The sequence below is a fragment of the Peromyscus eremicus genome, chromosome X, assembly GCF_949786415.1.
Source record: "Peromyscus eremicus chromosome X, PerEre_H2_v1, whole genome shotgun sequence".
NCBI lineage: Eukaryota > Metazoa > Chordata > Mammalia > Rodentia > Cricetidae > Peromyscus > Peromyscus eremicus.
The window spans coordinates 96,890,907-96,909,794 of NC_081439.1; the positions used below are offsets into that span (position 1 = coordinate 96,890,907).

General features: G+C 43.0%; 1 protein-coding gene across 1 annotated transcript; it reads right to left on the reverse strand.

Annotated features, from left to right (window-relative positions):
• Positions 1 to 2,854: 2,854 nt before the first annotated feature.
• Positions 2,855 to 8,841, reverse strand: LOC131899266 (homeobox protein Rhox13-like). Its single transcript, XM_059250687.1, has 3 exons — positions 8,238 to 8,841; positions 7,509 to 7,554; positions 2,855 to 3,088 (listed from the first exon to the last, which is right to left on the reverse strand). The coding sequence occupies exons 1-3, from the start codon at positions 8,627 to 8,629 to the stop codon at positions 2,969 to 2,971; spliced, it is 558 nt and encodes a 185-aa protein (XP_059106670.1). The 5' UTR covers positions 8,630 to 8,841; the 3' UTR covers positions 2,855 to 2,968.
• Between the last annotated feature and the right edge of the window lie 10,047 nt (positions 8,842 to 18,888).

The following is an 18,888-nucleotide window of genomic DNA, read 5'->3' on the forward strand; positions in this document are numbered from 1 at the left end:
TCTTGGAACTCACTCTGTAGACCAGGCTGTCCTTGAACTCACAGAGATCGATCGGCCTGCCTCTGCCTCTCAGGTGCTGGAATTAAAGGTGTGTACCACAACAGCTCGGCTATAGTTTGTTTTATTATTGCCCCTTAGAAGCCTGTATGTTTTCATACACACACACACACACACACACACACACACACACACACACACACACACAAATCTTTATTGATTCTTTGGGAATTTTACATCATGCACCCCAATTCTGCTCATTTCCCAGTCCCTCCATATCCTCCCTCCACCCTTGCAGTGTCCCTCCCCCAAAAGAAAATAAAAAAAAAAATACCAAACTAAACCAAACCTACAACCAAACAAAAAAACACATCTCTCCTCTGTCTCTCCCGCCTCTTCAACATCTCTTCATTCATTGTGGCACTGGGATCCTCGGTGTGTCCTGCAGTATACTCTTTTGTTCAATCAGCCCCACCCGGAAATGAAAATTGCAATGAGTCATTGGTCTGGTTCAAAGCCTCTGGTTTCTGGTACACCATCATCACTTGACCCTCACTGAAACTCCTCTCTGATATCCCATGGCTGCCCCTAGTCATGGAGATCTGCAGAACCAGTCCTTTCACATGCTCCAGCAGGTCCTAGATGGGGTAGATGTTAGGGTGGGCCAATCCAAGGCCCTGGATATGGACCTGGGTGGTAGTTGAGCTGGTCAGTCCTGAATACTGGAGCTACGCCCCTCAGGTGAGGGGTGGAACCAGCTCTCCTATGCCCATGGCATCAGGGCCAGCTCTCTCATGCCTGTGTTGAGAGGGGGGGGCATCTCTCCTGAGTGCAGGGGGCCAGCTCTCCATGCCAGAGTTATTGGGGCCAGCTCTCCTGTGAGGGTCAAGGTCAGGACTCTTGCTGCAGTGTCTGGTGAGGAGCAGGGCCAGCTTTCCTAGGGCCAACACAGGGCAGGGCTGGCTCAACACTGCCCTTGGATTTTATCATACATGGACCCCTATTGTAACATGGGCCACAGATGTCAACACAGATTTCAGTTACAGCAAAACCACAGATCCAGATGTGGCCTTCCAGAGCATCTCAGGCCCAGATGTCACCATGTCCCGTGTGGCAGCTCAGGTCAGTCAGAGCAGTTCGGCCACAGCAGCAAGCAGCATGGCTTTCAGACACCAACATGGTCTGAGGTGACTAACCAGACCCTGGGCATCTGCATAGTCCATGGTGACAACAGATGCCATGGACATCAACTCAGACCTTGGCTGCTGTAGGGCCATAGACCCAGAGATGGCCCTAGACTGCAGCATGGGCTCTGAGGTACCATGGCCTCATGTGGTAGCACAGGCCAACCAGAGCAGCTTGGCCATGGGACACCAACATGGTCTCAGGTGGCAGACCAGACCTCAGGCATCTTCATGCCCCTTAGTGGTAACAGGAGCCATAGACATCAACTCAGACCATGGCTGCCGTAGGGACATGGACCCAGACATGGCCCTCAGCAGCTACTTGGGCCCGAATGACACCTAGGCCCCAGGTGGTAGCATAGGCTACTCAGATCAGCATGGCTTTGGAGGCATGGACACCAACAGTTACACAGGTTGTGTCAGAGACCCTGAGTATCCATGTGGCCTAGGTGGCAACACAGGACACAGACTTTAACACAGGCACTGGCTGCAGTAGGACATGGACCCAGACATTGTCCTAGGCAGCAACATGGCCTAGATGTCACCAAGGCCCCAGGTAGCAGCACAGGCACTCAGATTGTCATGGCCCCAGAGGCAGCATGATCCAGGGACACAAACACGGTCCCAGGTGACAGCCCAGACCCCAGACATATGCATGGCTTTCAATGGTAGCAGGAGCCATGGATATCAACACATAGACCCTGGCTGTAGTAAGGGCATGGACCCAGACATGGCCCTCAGCTGCAGCTCAGTCCCTGATGTCACCATGGCACAGGGTGGAAGCATAGGCCACTCATATCAGTATAGCCCCTGAGGTGGCATGGTCTTTCAACACCTACCTGTCAACAGGTGGCAGCCCAGACACTGGGCATCCTGTGGCCTTTGGTCGCAACATGGCCCATGGATGTTAACACAGACCCAGCTGCAGTAGGACCATGGACCCAAACATGGCCCTTTGCAGCAGCCTGGGCCCAGGTGTCATCATTTCCCTGGGTGACAAGCAGGCCACCCACCTCAGCCGGCTCATCACCACCTTTGCTTCTTCGGTTCCACCTCTTTCCACAGCACATGAACCATTCTGTCTCTCATTTTCTCCCATTTCTCCACCACACATTTGCTCATCGTAATGGCACCCTCCCCATGTCAATGTCTTTAGCCAGCCCAGGCTTTGAGGACCCAGGTTGGCCTGGGGGTGGCTTCCACCCACCTGAGCTGTTTTCTAGTGAGAGACAGAAAAGGGGATATATCCAGATGGGAGGGTAAGTGGGGAAGAACTGGGAGGAGTAGGGGGAAGGGAAACCATAATCAGGACTATTATGTGACAGAAAAATCTATTTTCATTGAAAGAAAAAAGAAAGAATTGTTGTGACCCCTCCCTAAATAAAAAGTAATCACTATCAATACTTTCTGTACCCACCTTCTCCTTAGATTTCCCATTTGCAGGGTTACTACTGAATCCCTTGCTCAAAGGATCAAGTGAGCCTGAATCAAGAAGGCTTAAGTGATCCACTGTTTCACAATTACCATGTACAGGGAATCGTCATCTATGCAAGCAATACTCATGACTTTGAAATGCCACTCCCGAAACACAGAACTTGTCATTTTGTTTAAATGGCATTTCCTGGAGTGTACATCTATATACTACAAAACCCCAGAAAGCACATGAAATTAAATAACTTGGAAATTCATGTTTTTATTGTTAACATTAGCGCTGAATTTTAGTGAAGCTGGACATTGAGTGCATGGATCACCAATTTGCCCTCTGTCTCCTGAACTAAGATTGCACTCTAGGGATAGTCATCCCTATCTATAATGAGAAGGACCTTTTCAATACGAGGAGGTATGCTCTGTAATACAACACGCCTCTCACTCTTCCTCTCTTCAGCTCTCCGATGGACGAACCATGTCTAAAATCAGAGGAGGACAGGAATGGTTTTAGCATTGGCTTCCACCCCAGAGCCAAAAGATAAAAACCACTTTAAGACACATAACACTGACTTTCTATTCGGCTCACAAAAGCAAACACCAGCTGTGTGTCAACTTCTGCAATAGGCCATGATTCTGTCTTTTTCCAGCAGTATAAACACTTTAGTGGTTTCTTTTTTATTGGATGGAAAGCTTAGCTTACGACTTGTTCCAGGTCCTTGATGTTAATTCAATATTGGTAACTGGGTAAAGGAAAGTCTTCATTCTGACATTTGACCATCAGCTGTAGAATACCCTCCTCACTAGTGATACATTCCTCTTGTTTGGGCGGAGATTGTAGATCACCAAATGTTAGCACATTTTAAAGGCCTATGGAGGGAACAGCTTTCTGTTTGTAAAAGCAATCTTCAGTATGAAGTAATTAATCGATAGAAACAAGCATGGGAGATTTTTAGAAACAAAATAGCCTTCACGGGTGCCAATGGGATTGTTGGTGCTTGAAATTTCTGGAGAGCGAACAGGTGGTAGGCAGAGAAGGCCTGGACAATGGTTTGACATCGAAGCCTCCAGGGTTTGTGAAAGTTGACTAACTTAACCTAAATGACATACAGGACACTGAAACCTTTGCCATCTCCAGGAGTTCAGCAGAAAGGGTAACTTCTACCCATGGTAAATCTGAACAGTATATTCTTTCATGTTATACAAAGTTCTTCAGTATCAGGATGAAGAATACTATCTCTGCTTAAGCTACATTTCCACAATCCTGTCCAGCACAGAGGGCACACTAGGCCCTGCTGCATCACCAGGACATCTAAAGCCCATCTTTCTTCAAAAGACAAAGAGTAAGATGGTCCACAACAGTGTGGGGAAAGTAGTCATAAATCAGCTCTTCCTAATATGGTCTAGCTATGGAAATACAGTCACAGTTACCGGTTAGATGTCACCATCCTCTCAGGCTCCTAGTGAATGAGGGTCCATTGTATTGGGAAGTTCTCAAACTGTACATTAGTGCCTCCATGTACTTTCTTTCCCTGCCTATTATATGGATGTATAGTCTAAAGAATACCAACCAAAGGACCAGAAGCCCTACTACCATCATGATGCCTCCATGAACTCAAATAAAGCCCTAGTGGCTGACTCATGTGGGCTCACATTATGTCAGAATTCCCCCTGTTTGATTCCTAAAGCCTATCTATTACATTTGTAAGAGGAAAGGGGAAATCAGAAATGAGGCTTTTGGAAAGTCACACTCAAGAGTGTGCAAACAGGATACCATGGGTGTTGTCTATTGTGTCCTGTGTCCACTTTCTCTCTGTAGCTGCAGTGCATCAGTCTCTTGATCTGCAGTGCATCAGCCTCTCTTGAGATGCACTACATCATTCTATAGAGCTGCAGTGGATCAGTCTCTAGAGCTGCAGTGCAACATCCTCTCTAGAGCTGTAGTGCATCATCATCTCTAGAGCTGCAGTGCATCAGCCTCTCTAGAGCTACAGTGCATCAGTCTCTGGAGCTGCAGTGCATTAGCCTCTCTAGAGCTGCAGTGCATCAGCCTCTAGAGCTGCAGTGCATTAGGCTCTCTAGAGCTGCAGTGCATCAGCCTCTCTAGAGCTTCAGATCTGCAGTACATCAGCCTCTCTAGAGCTGCAGTGCATCAGCCTCTCTAGAGCTGCAGTGGAACATCCTCTCTAGAGCTGCAGTGCATCAGCCTCTCTAGAGCTTCAGAGATGCAGTGCATCAGCCTCCCTAGAGTTGCAGTGCGTCAGCCTCTCTAGAGCTGCAGTGTATCAACGTCTCTAGAGCTGCAGTGCAACATCCTCTCTAGAGCTGCAGTGCATCAGCCTCTCTAGAGCTGCAGTGCATCAGCCTGTAGAGCTGCAATGCATCAGCCTCTCTAGAGCTACAGTGCATCAGCCTCTCTAGAGCTGCAGTGCATCAGCCTGTAGAGCTGCAATGCATCAGCCTCTCTAGAGCTGCAGTGCATCAGCCTCTCTAGAGCTGCAGTGCATCAACGTCTCTAGAGCTGCAGTGCAACATCCTCTCTAGAGCTACAGTGCATCAGCCTCTCTAGAGCTGCAGTGCATTAGCCTCTCTAGAGCTGCAGTGCATCAGCCTCTAGAGCTGCAGTGCATTAGGCTCTCTAGAGCTGCAGTGCATCAGCCTCTCTAGAGCTTCAGATCTGCAGTACATCAGCCTCTCTAGAGCTGCAGTGCATCAGCCTCTCTAGAGCTGCAGTGGAACATCCTCTCTAGAGCTGCAGTGCATCAGCCTCTCTAGAGCTTCAGAGATGCAGTGCATCAGCCTCCCTAGAGTTGCAGTGCGTCAGCCTCTCTAGAGCTGCAGTGTATCAACGTCTCTAGAGCTGCAGTGCAACATCCTCTCTAGAGCTGCAGTGCATCAGCCTCTCTAGAGCTGCAGTGCATCAGCCTGTAGAGCTGCAATGCATCAGCCTCTCTAGAGCTACAGTGCATCAGCCTCTCTAGAGCTGCAGTGCATCAGCCTGTAGAGCTGCAATGCATCAGCCTCTCTAGAGCTGCAGTGCATCAGCCTCTCTAGAGCTTCAGAGATGCTGTGTGTCAGCCTCTCTAGAGTTGCAATGCATCAGCCTCTCTAGAGCTGCAGTGCATCAACGTCTCTAGAGCTGCAGTGCAACATCCTCTCTAGAGCTACAGTGCATCAGCCTCTCTAGAGCTGCAGTGCATTAGCCTCTCTAGAGCTGCAGTGCATCATCCTTTCTAGAGGCATAGTGCATCATCATCTCTAGAGCTTCAGTGCATCAGCCTGTAGAGCTGCAGTACATCAGCTTCTCTAGAGCTGCAGTGCACCAGCCTCTCTAGAGCTGCAGTGCATCAGCCTCTCTAGAGCTGCATCAGCCTGTAGAGCTGCAATGCATCAGCATCTCTAGAGCTACAGTGCAGCAGTCTCTGGAGCTGCAGTGCATTAGCCTCTCTACAGCTACAGTGCATCAGCCTCTCTAGAGCTGCAGTGCATCAGCTTTTCTAGAGCTTCAGAGCTGCAGTGCATCAGCCTCTAGAACTGCAGTGCATCAGCCTCTCTAGAGCTGCAGTGCATCAGCTTCTCTAGAGCTGCAGTGCACCAGCCTCTCTAGAGCTGCAGTGCATCAGCCTCTCTAGAGCTGCATCAGCCTGTAGAGCTGCAATGCATCAGCATCTCTAGAGCTACAGTGCAGCAGTCTCTAGAGCTTCAGTGCACCAGTCTCTCTACAGCTGTAGTGCATCAGCCTCTCTAGAGCTGCAGTGTATCAGCCTCTCTGGAACTGCAGTGCATCAGCCTCTCTAGAGCTGCAGTGTATCAGCATCTCTACAGCTGCAGTGTATCAATCTGTAGAGCTGCAGTTTATCAGCCTCTTTAGAGATACAGTGCATCAGCCTCTCAGCAAAGGATAACCAGGCTACAACCCACAACCCAAGAGAAGTTAGGTAAAGAGGAGGTCCCTAAGACGGATATGCATGGATCACCCCAGGAAGGGAAAATGGATACGATCTCCTGGGCAAACTGGGAAGCGGGTAGAAGGAAGGAGATGGGGGATGGAAACATGAGAGATCTGGAGGGCCAAGCTGGAGTAGGGATGGAAGGGGACAGCAATGAAAGAGATATCTTGACAGAGGGAGCCATTATGGGGTTAGGGAGAAACCTGGTGCTAGGAAAATCTCCAAGAACCCACAAGGATGACCCCAGCTAAGACTCCTAGCAATGGTGGAGAGGGTGCCTTAATTGGCCTTCTCCTGTAGTCAGATGGGTGACTACCTTAATTGTCATCATAGAACCTATATCCAGTGACTAATGGAAGCAGATGCAGAGATCCACAGCCAAGCACTTGGCCGAACTTTTGGAGTTCAGTTGAAGAAAGGGAGGAGGGATTATATGAGCAAGGGGCATCAAGACCATGATGGGAAAAACCACAGAGAGAGCTGACCCAAGTTAGTGGGAGATCACAGACTCTGGACTGACAGCTGGGGAGCTTGCATGGGACCAAACTAAGTAAGCCCTCTGAATGTGGGTGACTGCTGTGTGGCTTGGTCTGTTTGTGGGGTCCCTGACAGTGGGACCAATCCTGGGTACATGAACTGGCTTTTTAGAGCCGATTCCCTATGGTGGGATGCCTTGGTCAGCCTTGATGCAGGGGGGGAGGGGCTTGGTCCTGCCCCAACTGAATGTACCAGGCTTTGTTGACTCAATGGAGGCCTTACCCTCTATGAGGAGTGGATGTGGGAGGGGGGGCAGATGAGGGGTGAGAGCAGGAGATGGGGAGGGAGAGGAAACAGTGGTTGGTATGTAAAATGAAAAAAATCTTAAACAAAAAAATTGCCTAGGACAAGGCTTCCCAAGACCTGAGGAAGGCTGTAGATTGACTGTTCAATGTCTTTGCTTGGATTTACTGACCTTCACTTTGACTTCAGTCACATTCAAAGTTTTTGCAAGTTCTTTCCTGTGGAAAGAAAACCACAAAGTTTAGCGTGCAGTGTTTTACATGAAATGCAAAGTCATATATGATTTCTACGCTTTTTTAATATTGCTATCCTCCCTCACACTCCCCATTTAAATTTCATTCTCAGAACTAGTCTTGCTTTTGAAATGGTTTTGCCTCTTACGAAAGTTTTTAAACAATACAGATGAATAATTTTAACACACTATTAAAAATTAAAAATAAATGCCGAAGTGTACGCTGAGCAAATTATACTAATTTAAAAAACAGCACCGTGGAAGGGAAAGGGAAACCGAAAGGAGTTGATGGATAGGTACACAGTCTCTGAAAAGATGACGAGACTACTGGTGAGGAGGTTACCCAACAAAGTGTAAATCCTTAACACTGGTGAACTTTACACTAGTGAGTATTTTGCCACACTATAGTCATGTTTCTATATTTTACAGTAATTAGAATATGACTCGAAATGAATGGCGTTGACTATGTACACTTGTTTTGGGCCAACACTACACGCTAATACTGACTTTTACCCCTACACAAGGCACCCTCCTGTACCCACCACCTAGGGAGAAGACAGCAATGGCTTAGGGAGGGATGACAGGAAACCAGGGCCTGGATGAACCAAAGGACATCTCAACCTGAGACAACAGGGAGGTTGGGGATAGCTCCTGGTGCAAGACACATACCTGGCAAGTGCATCTGGGTACTGGGTTTCTTTGAACAATTTTTCCATTTCCTCGACCTGCCCCAGTGTGAACTTCAATGTGGTTCGCCGCTGCCTTCGTGATGAACGGCGCCTCGGAATCCTAATCACAGGCTCAGCTGAGGGTCTTGGCTCCTCCTGGTGAGGCCCCGAGGAAGAGGAGTTCGCGTCCCTACTGCTCTCCTCAGAGCCGTTTTGGCTCTCACGGACATGGCGGACCCCGTTATTTAGTTCCATTAGGCAGCCCGCGTCACCTCCACTAGGGTTGTCACCCACCATTGCCAAGGCAGCCTCTAAGGTGGAGACCTCAGCTATCTCCTCACCATTCTCATTCCTCACAATGTATATATATTGCCATTGGACCTTGCGGGCCATGACTAGTAGTGGGCCGAAGCCACAGAGAGAAGTGGGGCTCCAGGAATGACCACCCTCAAGGCCTATTGTTTGGTCAGTCTCTACTACCAATGAGGCGTCAAGAGAAGGCCTGAGGAAAGGGTGACGTCAACGTGTCCTTCTGCGCATGCTCCACGCTTCTCCATGTTCCTCACGGTTGACGTCAACACACTCCTCTCCAGATGAGCACTATAGGCTTTACCCTCACTGACTGACTGCTTTGGGCTTTTTGATCTCTTGCTGAGGTAGGTGGTATTTGCTTTGTTGCACAAATGGTGGGTGTGGTCCAAAAGATGAGGAACGAGGGAGCCATTGTGAAAGGTCCTGGGAAGTTAAACCTTGCTTCTAGGGCATGCGTGCAAGAATGAGTTTTAGCATGTGTCTGTGCGCATGCGCAGGCTGCCTGTTTCTCCTAGGTTGTAGAGATGACACTGAAGGGTGAATTGTGTAGCATTGCAAGATAATTCGGGAATAGAGTATGAGAGAAAGGTGGGAACACACACAGACCACAGGACCCTTGAGTGAACGTGTAGAAAATTTCTGTGAACCTCACCCTCCACCTACCACTGCTGCTCAGAGAATGGGCTTAGAACTAAGTAGACATGATCAGATTAGTGGCTGATAGTTCAAGAGTGCCTGTTAGTACATTGAATGCTAGCTATCCATTCTTCTTCAAGCTCAACATCAAGATCTTGGGAATGAGGTTGAATATAATTCTAGTTAATGGCACTGTCGAAAACCAAACAAAACACACTCCCTCCCCTCAAAAGAAAAAATGATCTGCTTAAGAAATAATTACCTCAGATTATAATAAATTTATAATCTCTGTTAAATTCCACATGTAATATTTGCCTCAGTTCTTATCACTGAGGATGTTGATGCAGTCCCTTATTCTGTTGCATGGAAGGTAAATACATAAATATTCAGGCAGTGTTTAAAACAATATTTGACATGTGACATATGGCATATGACAGCTTTTCAGAAAAATAATAGGTGCCTGAGTTAGCCATTGTCAGAAGTGGGGAGGGTCAGTACCACTCTTCCTGACAGATTCCCAAAAGTAATGAAAATTTTGCCTTGTTCAGGATTACAGATTGCTCCCGAAAAGATACAAAGAGGAGAGTCTATTAATTATTTAAGATATAAAATAGGTCTACAAAAAATAGACCCCAAAAGGTGCAAATTAGGAGAGATCGATTATGGACTCTTAATGACTTTCAAAGATTATTTGGAGACATTTCCTATCTATGAACTATTGCTGGGGTAAAACATGATGAAATGAGTAATTTGTTCAAAACCTTAGAAGGTTACAAGGATTTAAACAGTCCAAGAGAATTATCACCTCAGGCTGAGAGAGAATTGGCCTTGGTGGAAAAGAAAGTACAGGAAGGACATGTGGATTGTGTGGATCCAAAGCATGATTGAATTTTTTTTTTTACTCTCTAAGAATTCTCCTACAGGAATTTTAATGTAGAGGGAAGATATTATATTGGAATGGATATTTCTATCAAATAAACAGAGTAAAAAATTAAAAACTTATGTGGAAAAGATCTCTGACTTGATTTTAAAAGGAAAATTGAGGCTTTGTCAATTAGCAGGAATAGACCCAGCAGAAATTGTCATACCTTTAACTAAGGAAGACATTGACAAATTATGGGCAAAAAGTGAATCTTGGCAAAGAGCTTGCAGTAATTTTTGGGGCGATACTAACAGCAAATATCAAAAAAGTGATAGAAATCAAATTTATGAAGAGAGCTGATTGGATTCTGCCTTATATTGTAAGGGAAATATCCATACCTGGAGCCTGTACATTTTATACAGATGCAAACAAACAAGGAAAGGCAGGTTACAAATCAGAAAATTTAAGTGGTTCAAAGTCCTTATAATTCAGTTCAAAAATCGGAATTGTATGCTATTCTGTTGGTATTAATGGATTTTTCAGAACCTCTCAACATAGTAACTGATTCTCAGTATGCTGAAAGAATAGTATTACATATTGAGAATGCAGAATTTATCCCTGATGCGTCAGAATTAACTTCACTATTTATTCAGTTACAAGATGTAGTCAAGAATAGGAAGCATCCTTTATTTGTAACTCACATCTGATCACATATGGGTCTACCAGGCCCTCTAGCACAAGGAAATGACAAGATTGATAAACTATTGATAGGAAATGTGCTGAAGGCCTCAGAATTTCATAAAAAAAAATCATGTCAATAGTAAAGGTTTAAAATAGGATTTTTCCATAACCTGGCAACAAGCCAAGGAAATTATAAGGAAATGTCCTACTTGTTCTTTTTACAATCAGACTCTGCTACCAGCAGGATGTAACTCAAAGGGTACTGAGAGGAATGAAATCTGGCAGATGGATGTGTTCACATTGCAGAATTTGTTAAATTGAAATATGTACACCACACTAGTGATACTTATTTGGGATCTTAATGGACAAGTACTCTGAGTTCTGAAAAAGCTACTTTAGTAATCACGAATTTGTTAGAATTTATGGCCATCATGGGTATACCTGCACAAATTAAAACTGACAGTGCTCCAGCATGTACCTCTGGTAAAATGAAACAGTTTTTTGCTTATTACAATTATAAAGCATTTTACAGGTATACCACATAATCCTACAGGCCAAGCAGTCATAGAAAGTTTAAACTGAACTCTAAAGGATATACTAAATAAACAGAAAGGAGTAACAAAACCCACTAGAAATAGACTGCGTAATGCTCTATTAACTTTGAATTTTCTCAATACTAAGGAGAAAGGAACAACAGCTGCAGAGAGACATTGGATAATAGAAAAAACTACAGAATTAAATCAGCCTATATACTTTAAGGATGTGCTGACCTCAGAATGGAAACCAGGATATGTGTTACATTGGGGACAAGGTTTTGTTTTGTTTCTACAGGAGAAGAAAAGCTATAGATACCATCAAAATTGAAAAAGGTTCAATTGAAAAAGAGAGACCTCTTAATTAGAAGAGGTGATATTTCATCGACCAGCATAATCATCCAATTAAAATTAACTTATACCACTAACAAATGCTTTTCATGTAATCAGATGTAACTTGCCAAAAGGGAATCTCCCCAAAGTTAGGCTTGGGGAAAAGTTTTTGTTTTTGTCTTTCAGGAGAATGAAGGCTTTAGAATCTGAAGAACACTGGACAAATAAGACATCTGAAGAAAAGGGACAAATCATCCAGAAAATAATGTTCCAAGAAAAAGCGTAAATTGGCCTACTGGTATATCACATATAAAATTTCATAAGTCTTCCTAAATGTCTGTTTCTGCTCTTCTCTCCAGACACTTAGCACAACCCTAGGGTTTTCCCTGCTCTTGGAAGTTTGGGGAGTGTCAGGATTAAAATTCCAGTTCAGTTTTTTTTTTTAGATTTATTTTTTCTTTTCTTTATGTGTATGTGTGTGTTCACGTGTTTGTATTTGTACATGTGTGTGGGTGTAGACACATTATAAGGCATATGACACATTTTCAGAAAAAATGATAGGTGCCTGAGTTAACCACCGTCGAAACTGGGGAAGGGTCAGTACCACTCTTCCTGACAGATTCTCATATACCTTACAGTGTATTTTGTGTGTTTCTAAAAGTTGACTACTTGGCTGTCCATGGGTTTGTCAGTGTAGATAAAGAGACAGAGACCCCAAGTCTGCAGCATGCTAATGCAGGAAGCTGGGGTCTTTATGGTGATGTGGAGCCATGGAAAGGCACTTGACATTTATACTTGGGCCTCAGAGGACAGTTTTCCCTCTCCCTGACTGCCACACAATTTCTAGGAGACCTCTGCATAATAACTTCAGAGGAGGAAGAGAGCAGAAGGCAAAAAAAGAAGCAGCTGAGAAAAAAGAAAATGGGATGGGCGGTGTCAGCTCTATTTAGCTAAATCCCGAAGCCTGAGTTCCGTATATCTTGGGACTCTGAATGAAATGCCTTGTTCACAGCTTCCTTAACCATGAAATGGGGATAACACTACTGGCACAGGAAAGGGATACCATCAGGGTTCATTGAGTTACTTGCACAGTTTGACACCCTTTTACTTCAACTTCACACAAAACCAGTGTACCAGTAACTACAGTTTACTTCCCCTGAAAAGCATAATCTCAGCAATAGGACAGTACTTCCAGAGCCTTTGTCAGCATGGAAGCCTCTGACTTCTTATTTACTGTAAATAGCCCAATCAAGCTGCCTATAACAATCCAGTGCATCTCACACTCAGCTCTAAACAGGTTGTCTCCATCAAATCCCTCCCCTCAGGGCTCAGGGACCCCCAAAGAAGAGGAGGCAGAAAGAGTGTAAGAGCCAGAGGGGATGGAGGACACCAGGAGAACAAGTCCCTCCAAATCAACTGAGCAAAGCTCATCTGAACTGTCAGAGACTGTAGAAACAAGCACAGGACCTGCATGGGTCTACACCAATCCTCTGAATTCAGTTTAGTGTTTATGGGACTCCTGAGTGTGTTGACAAAGGATCTCTGATTCTTGAGGTCAGTCCAGAAGCCCTGGGATTTCCATGCTTTCACCTTGTGATTCCAGAGCTGAGAGAATATTTCCCTAAGTGTTCCTAGTCCCTATGTGATTGTGGGTTAAGCGCCATGCTCAATGGCCTGAGCAAGGGCTGTGCTCAGGCCTCATTCCCCACTCCTAGGCTCATTTCATGCTTCTGAAAACATGTTTCTGAGTCTTGTCATTTGCCTCCCTGCCTGCCTTGTGCCCCTTTCTGTGCCTTCCTTCACACCTTCCGGGGTGCAGCACTTTCTTCAACCTACTCCTTTACATTCTCAGCTTCTCCTCTCCATTCACAAAGGGTCGTGGTCCCGTGGCTTTCCCATATATCTCCTGTCTCAAGTAGACAAGGCTGGTACTTCAGACTCATGGAATTTTCCTCTATTTTCACCGTGTAGTATGCTTTTGTTCCCCTGCTATCTACCCTGAGGTCATGGAGGGGTGGAGTCTGCCATCCAGTCTCTCCTGAGCTCTGAGCCCAGACTCTGAACTTAGGACTTTGTGTCTGCCTGGTCTGAGTTTAGCAAAGCTCCTGCTCAGTCAGTTGAGCTGTCCTGCATAGCCTAGCACTCCTGATGTCTGCTCTGCATCCTCATCCTTGCACACACCCAACAGAAGTCTGGGTACCCTGGCCTGACTTACACAAAGTCTTATTATCTTTATTCAGCCAGAATTACGCCTTCCTACAAAGGATTTATGTGAGTAGGTTTCTGTCCACTACTTTACCCCTTGCTTTGAAGCTGGGAATTCCCACATTCCCAGGCTGCCATTTATTTTTTTTTTTAGATTTATTTATTTTAGTTTATGTGTATGACTCTTTTGCCTGCATGTATGTATGTACATTATGTACCTTTCTGATGTCTGTGGAGGTCAAAAGAGGGTATCAGATACCCTGGAAATGGGGTTATGGACAGTTGTGAGCCACCATGTAGATAATAATATCTGAACACAGTTCCTCTGCAAGAGCTCCAAGTGTCTTAACTACTGAGCTATCTCTGACCCCAACCAGGATTCATTTTAGTAACAGTGACCTCATGTAGATGTAACCAACCGTCTTATTAAATAAGAAACACAGAGCCGATTCAGAGAAGAAAGCTAAGAGGTCAGGACTAAGAGCCTTACCCTTCCTGCTTCAGCTATCCTGCTTCAGCCAAGAGAGCTCTCCGAAAAAAGGGGCCTACTTCCTGTGTGTATGTCTTTAAATAGTCTAGCTGTTCTGCCTTCTCATTGGTTGTAAACCTAAACACGTGACTGCCTTGTCACTGCCTGTATGTACTGCCCTCCAGGTCCTTAAAGGCGTGCGCCACCACCGCCACGCACTTGCTATGGCTCTAATAGCTCTGACCCCCAGGCAACTTTATTTATTAACATACAATTAAAGTCACATTTCAGTACAAGTAAAATACCACCACATTTCCCCTTTTCTATTTTAATAAAAAGGAAAAAAAAAGAAAAAGGTTATAACTAACAAAAGAAAAACTATATACAAAAGTACAATAACTATATACATTATATACAAATAATAAATGTCTAAACAATGTCTAGTTCATTTGTATTTGACAAATTCAGAGATAATAATTTCATTATCCTATTTTGCTAAGTCCAAAATGTATCTAATTCACTTTCTATCCCAATTAATCTTCAACTATAACTAACTAACCTTCAACTATAACTAACTAATCTTCAACTCCCTCAGAGACCTAAGAAGGAAATAATATTAGCTAACAAAAATAAAAACAGAAAGTGCATGCAAGCAACTTCCAAAAAATTTGTGAGTTGACAGAAACAGCCAGCTGCCTGGACAGTCACCTGAGGTTTCTCTGCAATGCTGGGACATCATCTTCAGTCTATAGGCTTAGCATATCTGACAGACTCATTTGTGAAGTAGGATATACACAAGGTCAACAGTTCAACCTCACATTGGGTGAGAGCAGTCCATGCACCAGAAACAGCTGAATTCCACTAGTGTCATGTCATGATTCAGGATTTTAAATTCTGGAAATTATTGATGGTTTTTTAATTCAGCTGTCCATTCTTCTTGGCTGTGTACATATGGCTTCATCTCAGCATCCCGTTCTTCTCCACATCCCTCTATGAAATGCCAGTTTACTATTGAGAGGCGTGAGCTTAGTTACTCTTCAAGAATAACTGTTTCAGCTGCTGTTCCATTGCACATCAGAAGCCATTGGCCCACTGCTTGTTCAGCTGCCTTCAAAGAAAAGGGCACTGTACCTTTTCCGAGTTGCGAAGGCCACATCAGGGATGGTGCCATATTGTCCTGGCCTCAGAAGATGCCTTTTGATAAAGCCATAACCACGCTTGTTTAGGCAAGAATCAGTAGTCCTTTGTTTCATGTCCTGTCTGTCCATTTTGTCAGCAGTTGATTCGAGGATACTTTGTTGTCCAGTGGCTAACTTTTGCCACAATGAAAGCTAACTCATATGCAGTTTCTTCAATGCCCATATTTTCTCTGAAGTAGATTGGTACTGCCAGGAGCCGACATGTCTCATAGTCATAACAAAAAAGAAAATTTTTCTAAGTTATTAAAACATTTTAAATGCCATATTCTGTAGTTCTCTGAAGGGTTTGAAGATGACCTATCGAAAATATATCTGCTCAATTTTTAAAACATATCTAATATGACTACAAGTTCTATTGTAATGTCTAACTACTAACTATCATTTCTTTATATCCTAATAGTTGGTAATAATAACATTCAAGGATCAGAAAATTGCATTGTTAAATGAATGGTATAAGTACAATTAGAAATATACATATAACATTTTCTAACAATATCAATTTCAATATATATATAATTTGTATACAATATAAAACTATCCAATCCAATGTAAAGTATTTAAAACTAGTAATTGTCTTTTTCTTCTTCTTTCTTTCTCTCTTTTTTTTTTAAACAAGAACCTTAAATCTAATCTGCTTAGCCTTTTTCTTAACCCTTGACAACAACTTGTAACCAACCCCCCTAAACAATGAAAATTATCCCAGACCCAAAACCCATAAAAAGACCAAAAAATCACCCGCCCCACACCACCTCTTTGGGAATGTGGGCATCATATCCTTAAAATTGCTTCCTGCTGGGTATGGGCGAAGTTATCTTTATCCTGAAAGAAAAATTTTAGGTTAATTGTCAAGTTCTAGGAAAGGTAACTATATCCTTCATTATCCAGTCTGTGTATAATGCCAAAGTTCAGGGTTTATCTCAAGTCCTTATTCAAGTAGTCTTTGAGACTGGATCATCTCAGCTAGTCATCTCAAAATTGCTCTGAGCACCTTGCAGTTCAAAGCTGATCTGTAGATGATGTTTGTCAGCTTAGTGATGTTATTATTGTCCACGTGGAATTGTTGTTGTTGTGGGGCCCCAACTTCTTCCTGGAGACTTCAGTTGATGTTAGGCCTGGCCGTGAATTCCTGCAGAAAACTGATAAGAGACTCGAACACAAAGACATATATATGCAGCTAATTGAAGCCTTTTTTTCTAGAATTAATTAGTACTCTATATAACCATTCATATCTTAACAAAGTTTAAAATGTATATGTATATATATATATTTATCTTGTAAGTTTTGATATAAAATTTATACTTTAAGAAAAGTTTAAAGAATCAGAATAGAATCAAAGAGTTGAGATTAGTAATAGAATAGTCCCTTAATTAATTTGGCTTTTCTCTTGTCTCATAGCAGAAGATGGTTCTTTTATTCTGGCATGATACAGGGAGTTTGCATTTTCCTTTTAACAACATGCTTGAGTTTAAAGAAGGAGAGAGCCATTCTCCAACTCCAAAGTCAGCTTTAAATTTTAATTGGACTGGGACTATTAGAAGACCAATAGTGTTAAATCTTTAGAGAAAAGCAGAAACAAACATTTAGGAAGACATAAAATTTTTTAGATAATATAAACCCATACGCCATTTCACTCTGCTTCCTGGGATAGATGATTTGTGCCTTTTCTTCAGTTGTCTTATTTGTCCAGTGTTCTTCAGATTCCTTAACCTTAATTCTCCTACAAAACAAAAACAAAAACCTTTCCCCAAGACTAATTTTGGGGATGTTCCTTTTTGGCAAGTTATTATCTGATTAAATGAAAAGACATGTGTTACTGGTATAAGTTAGTTTAAATTGGATGTTCATGTAGGACATTTCTTTACTATTTCTTTGGCTTGTTGCCAGGTTATGGAAAAATCATTTTTTAAACCTTTACTATTGCCATGATATTTTTTTATGAAATTCTGAGGCCTCCAGCACATTTCCTATCAATAATTTATCAATCTCGTCATTGCCTTGTGCTAGAGGGCCTGGCAGACCAGTATGGGATTGGATATGAGTTATATATAAAGGATGACTCCTTTTCCTGATTGTATCTTGTAATTGAATAAATAGTGAAGTTAATTCTGAAGCATCAGGGATAAATTCTGCAGTCTCAATATATAATACTACTCTTTCAGCATACTGAGAGTCAGTTACTATGTTGAGAGGTTATGAAAAATCCATTAATAACAATAGAATAGCATACAATTCTGATTTTTGAACTGAATTATAAGGACTTTGAACCACTTTACTTAAATTTTCTGATTTGTAACCTGCCTTTCCTTGTTTGTTGGCATCTGTATAAAATGTACGAACTCCAGATATGGGCTTTTCCCGTAAAATTCGAGGCAAGATCCAATCAGCTCTCTTTATAAGATCAATTCTATCGCTTTTGGGATATTTGCTGTTAATTTCTCCAAAAAAAAATTACTACAAGCTCTTTCCCAAGGTTCACTTTCTGTCCATAATTTTTCAATGTCCTCCTTAGTTAAAGGTACAACAATTTCTGCTGGGACGAAGTCTCAATTTTCCTTTCCAAATCAAGTCAGAGATATTTTCCACATAAGTTTTTAACTTTTTGTTTGGTTTATTTGGTAAAAATATCCATTCTAATATAATATCTTCACTCCGCATTAATATTCCTGTAGGAGAATGCCTAGAAGGTAAAATAACCAAAATGCAATCCAGCTTTGGATCAATACGATCCATGTGCCCTTCATGTACTTCCTTTTCTACCAAGGCCAATTCTTTCTCAGCTTCAGGTGATAATTCTCTTGGACTATTTAAGTCCTTGTCACCTTCTAAGGTTTTGAACAAATTATGCAGTTCATCATTTTTTACCCCAACAATAGTTTGTAGATGAGAAATATCTCCAAATAATCTTTGAAAGTCATTAAGAGTCTGTAGTCTATCTTTCCTAATTTGCACCTTTTGGGGTCTAATTTTTTGTAGCTCTATTTTATATCCTAAATAATTAATAGAATCTCCTCTTTGCATCTTTTCAGGAGCAATTTGTAATCCCCAGCAAGGCAAAATTTTCTTTACCTCTTCAAACATTCTTTCTAAAGTATCTGCATTTGAGTCAGCTAGTAAAATATCATCCATATAATGATAAATTATAGATTTAGGAAATTTTTTACATATCACTTCCAATGGCTGTTGTACAAAATATTGGCACAGAGTTGGGCTATTCAACATTCCCTGTGGGAGGACCCTCCATTGAAATCTTTTTTTTTTTTTTTTTTTTTTTTTTTTTTTGGTTTTTCGAGACAAGGTTTCTCTGTGTAGCTTTGCGCCTTTCCTGGAACTCACTTGGTAGCCCAGGCTGGCCTCGAACTCACAGAGATCCGCCTGGCTCTGCCTCCCGAGTGCTGGGATTAAAGGCGTGCGCCACCACCGCC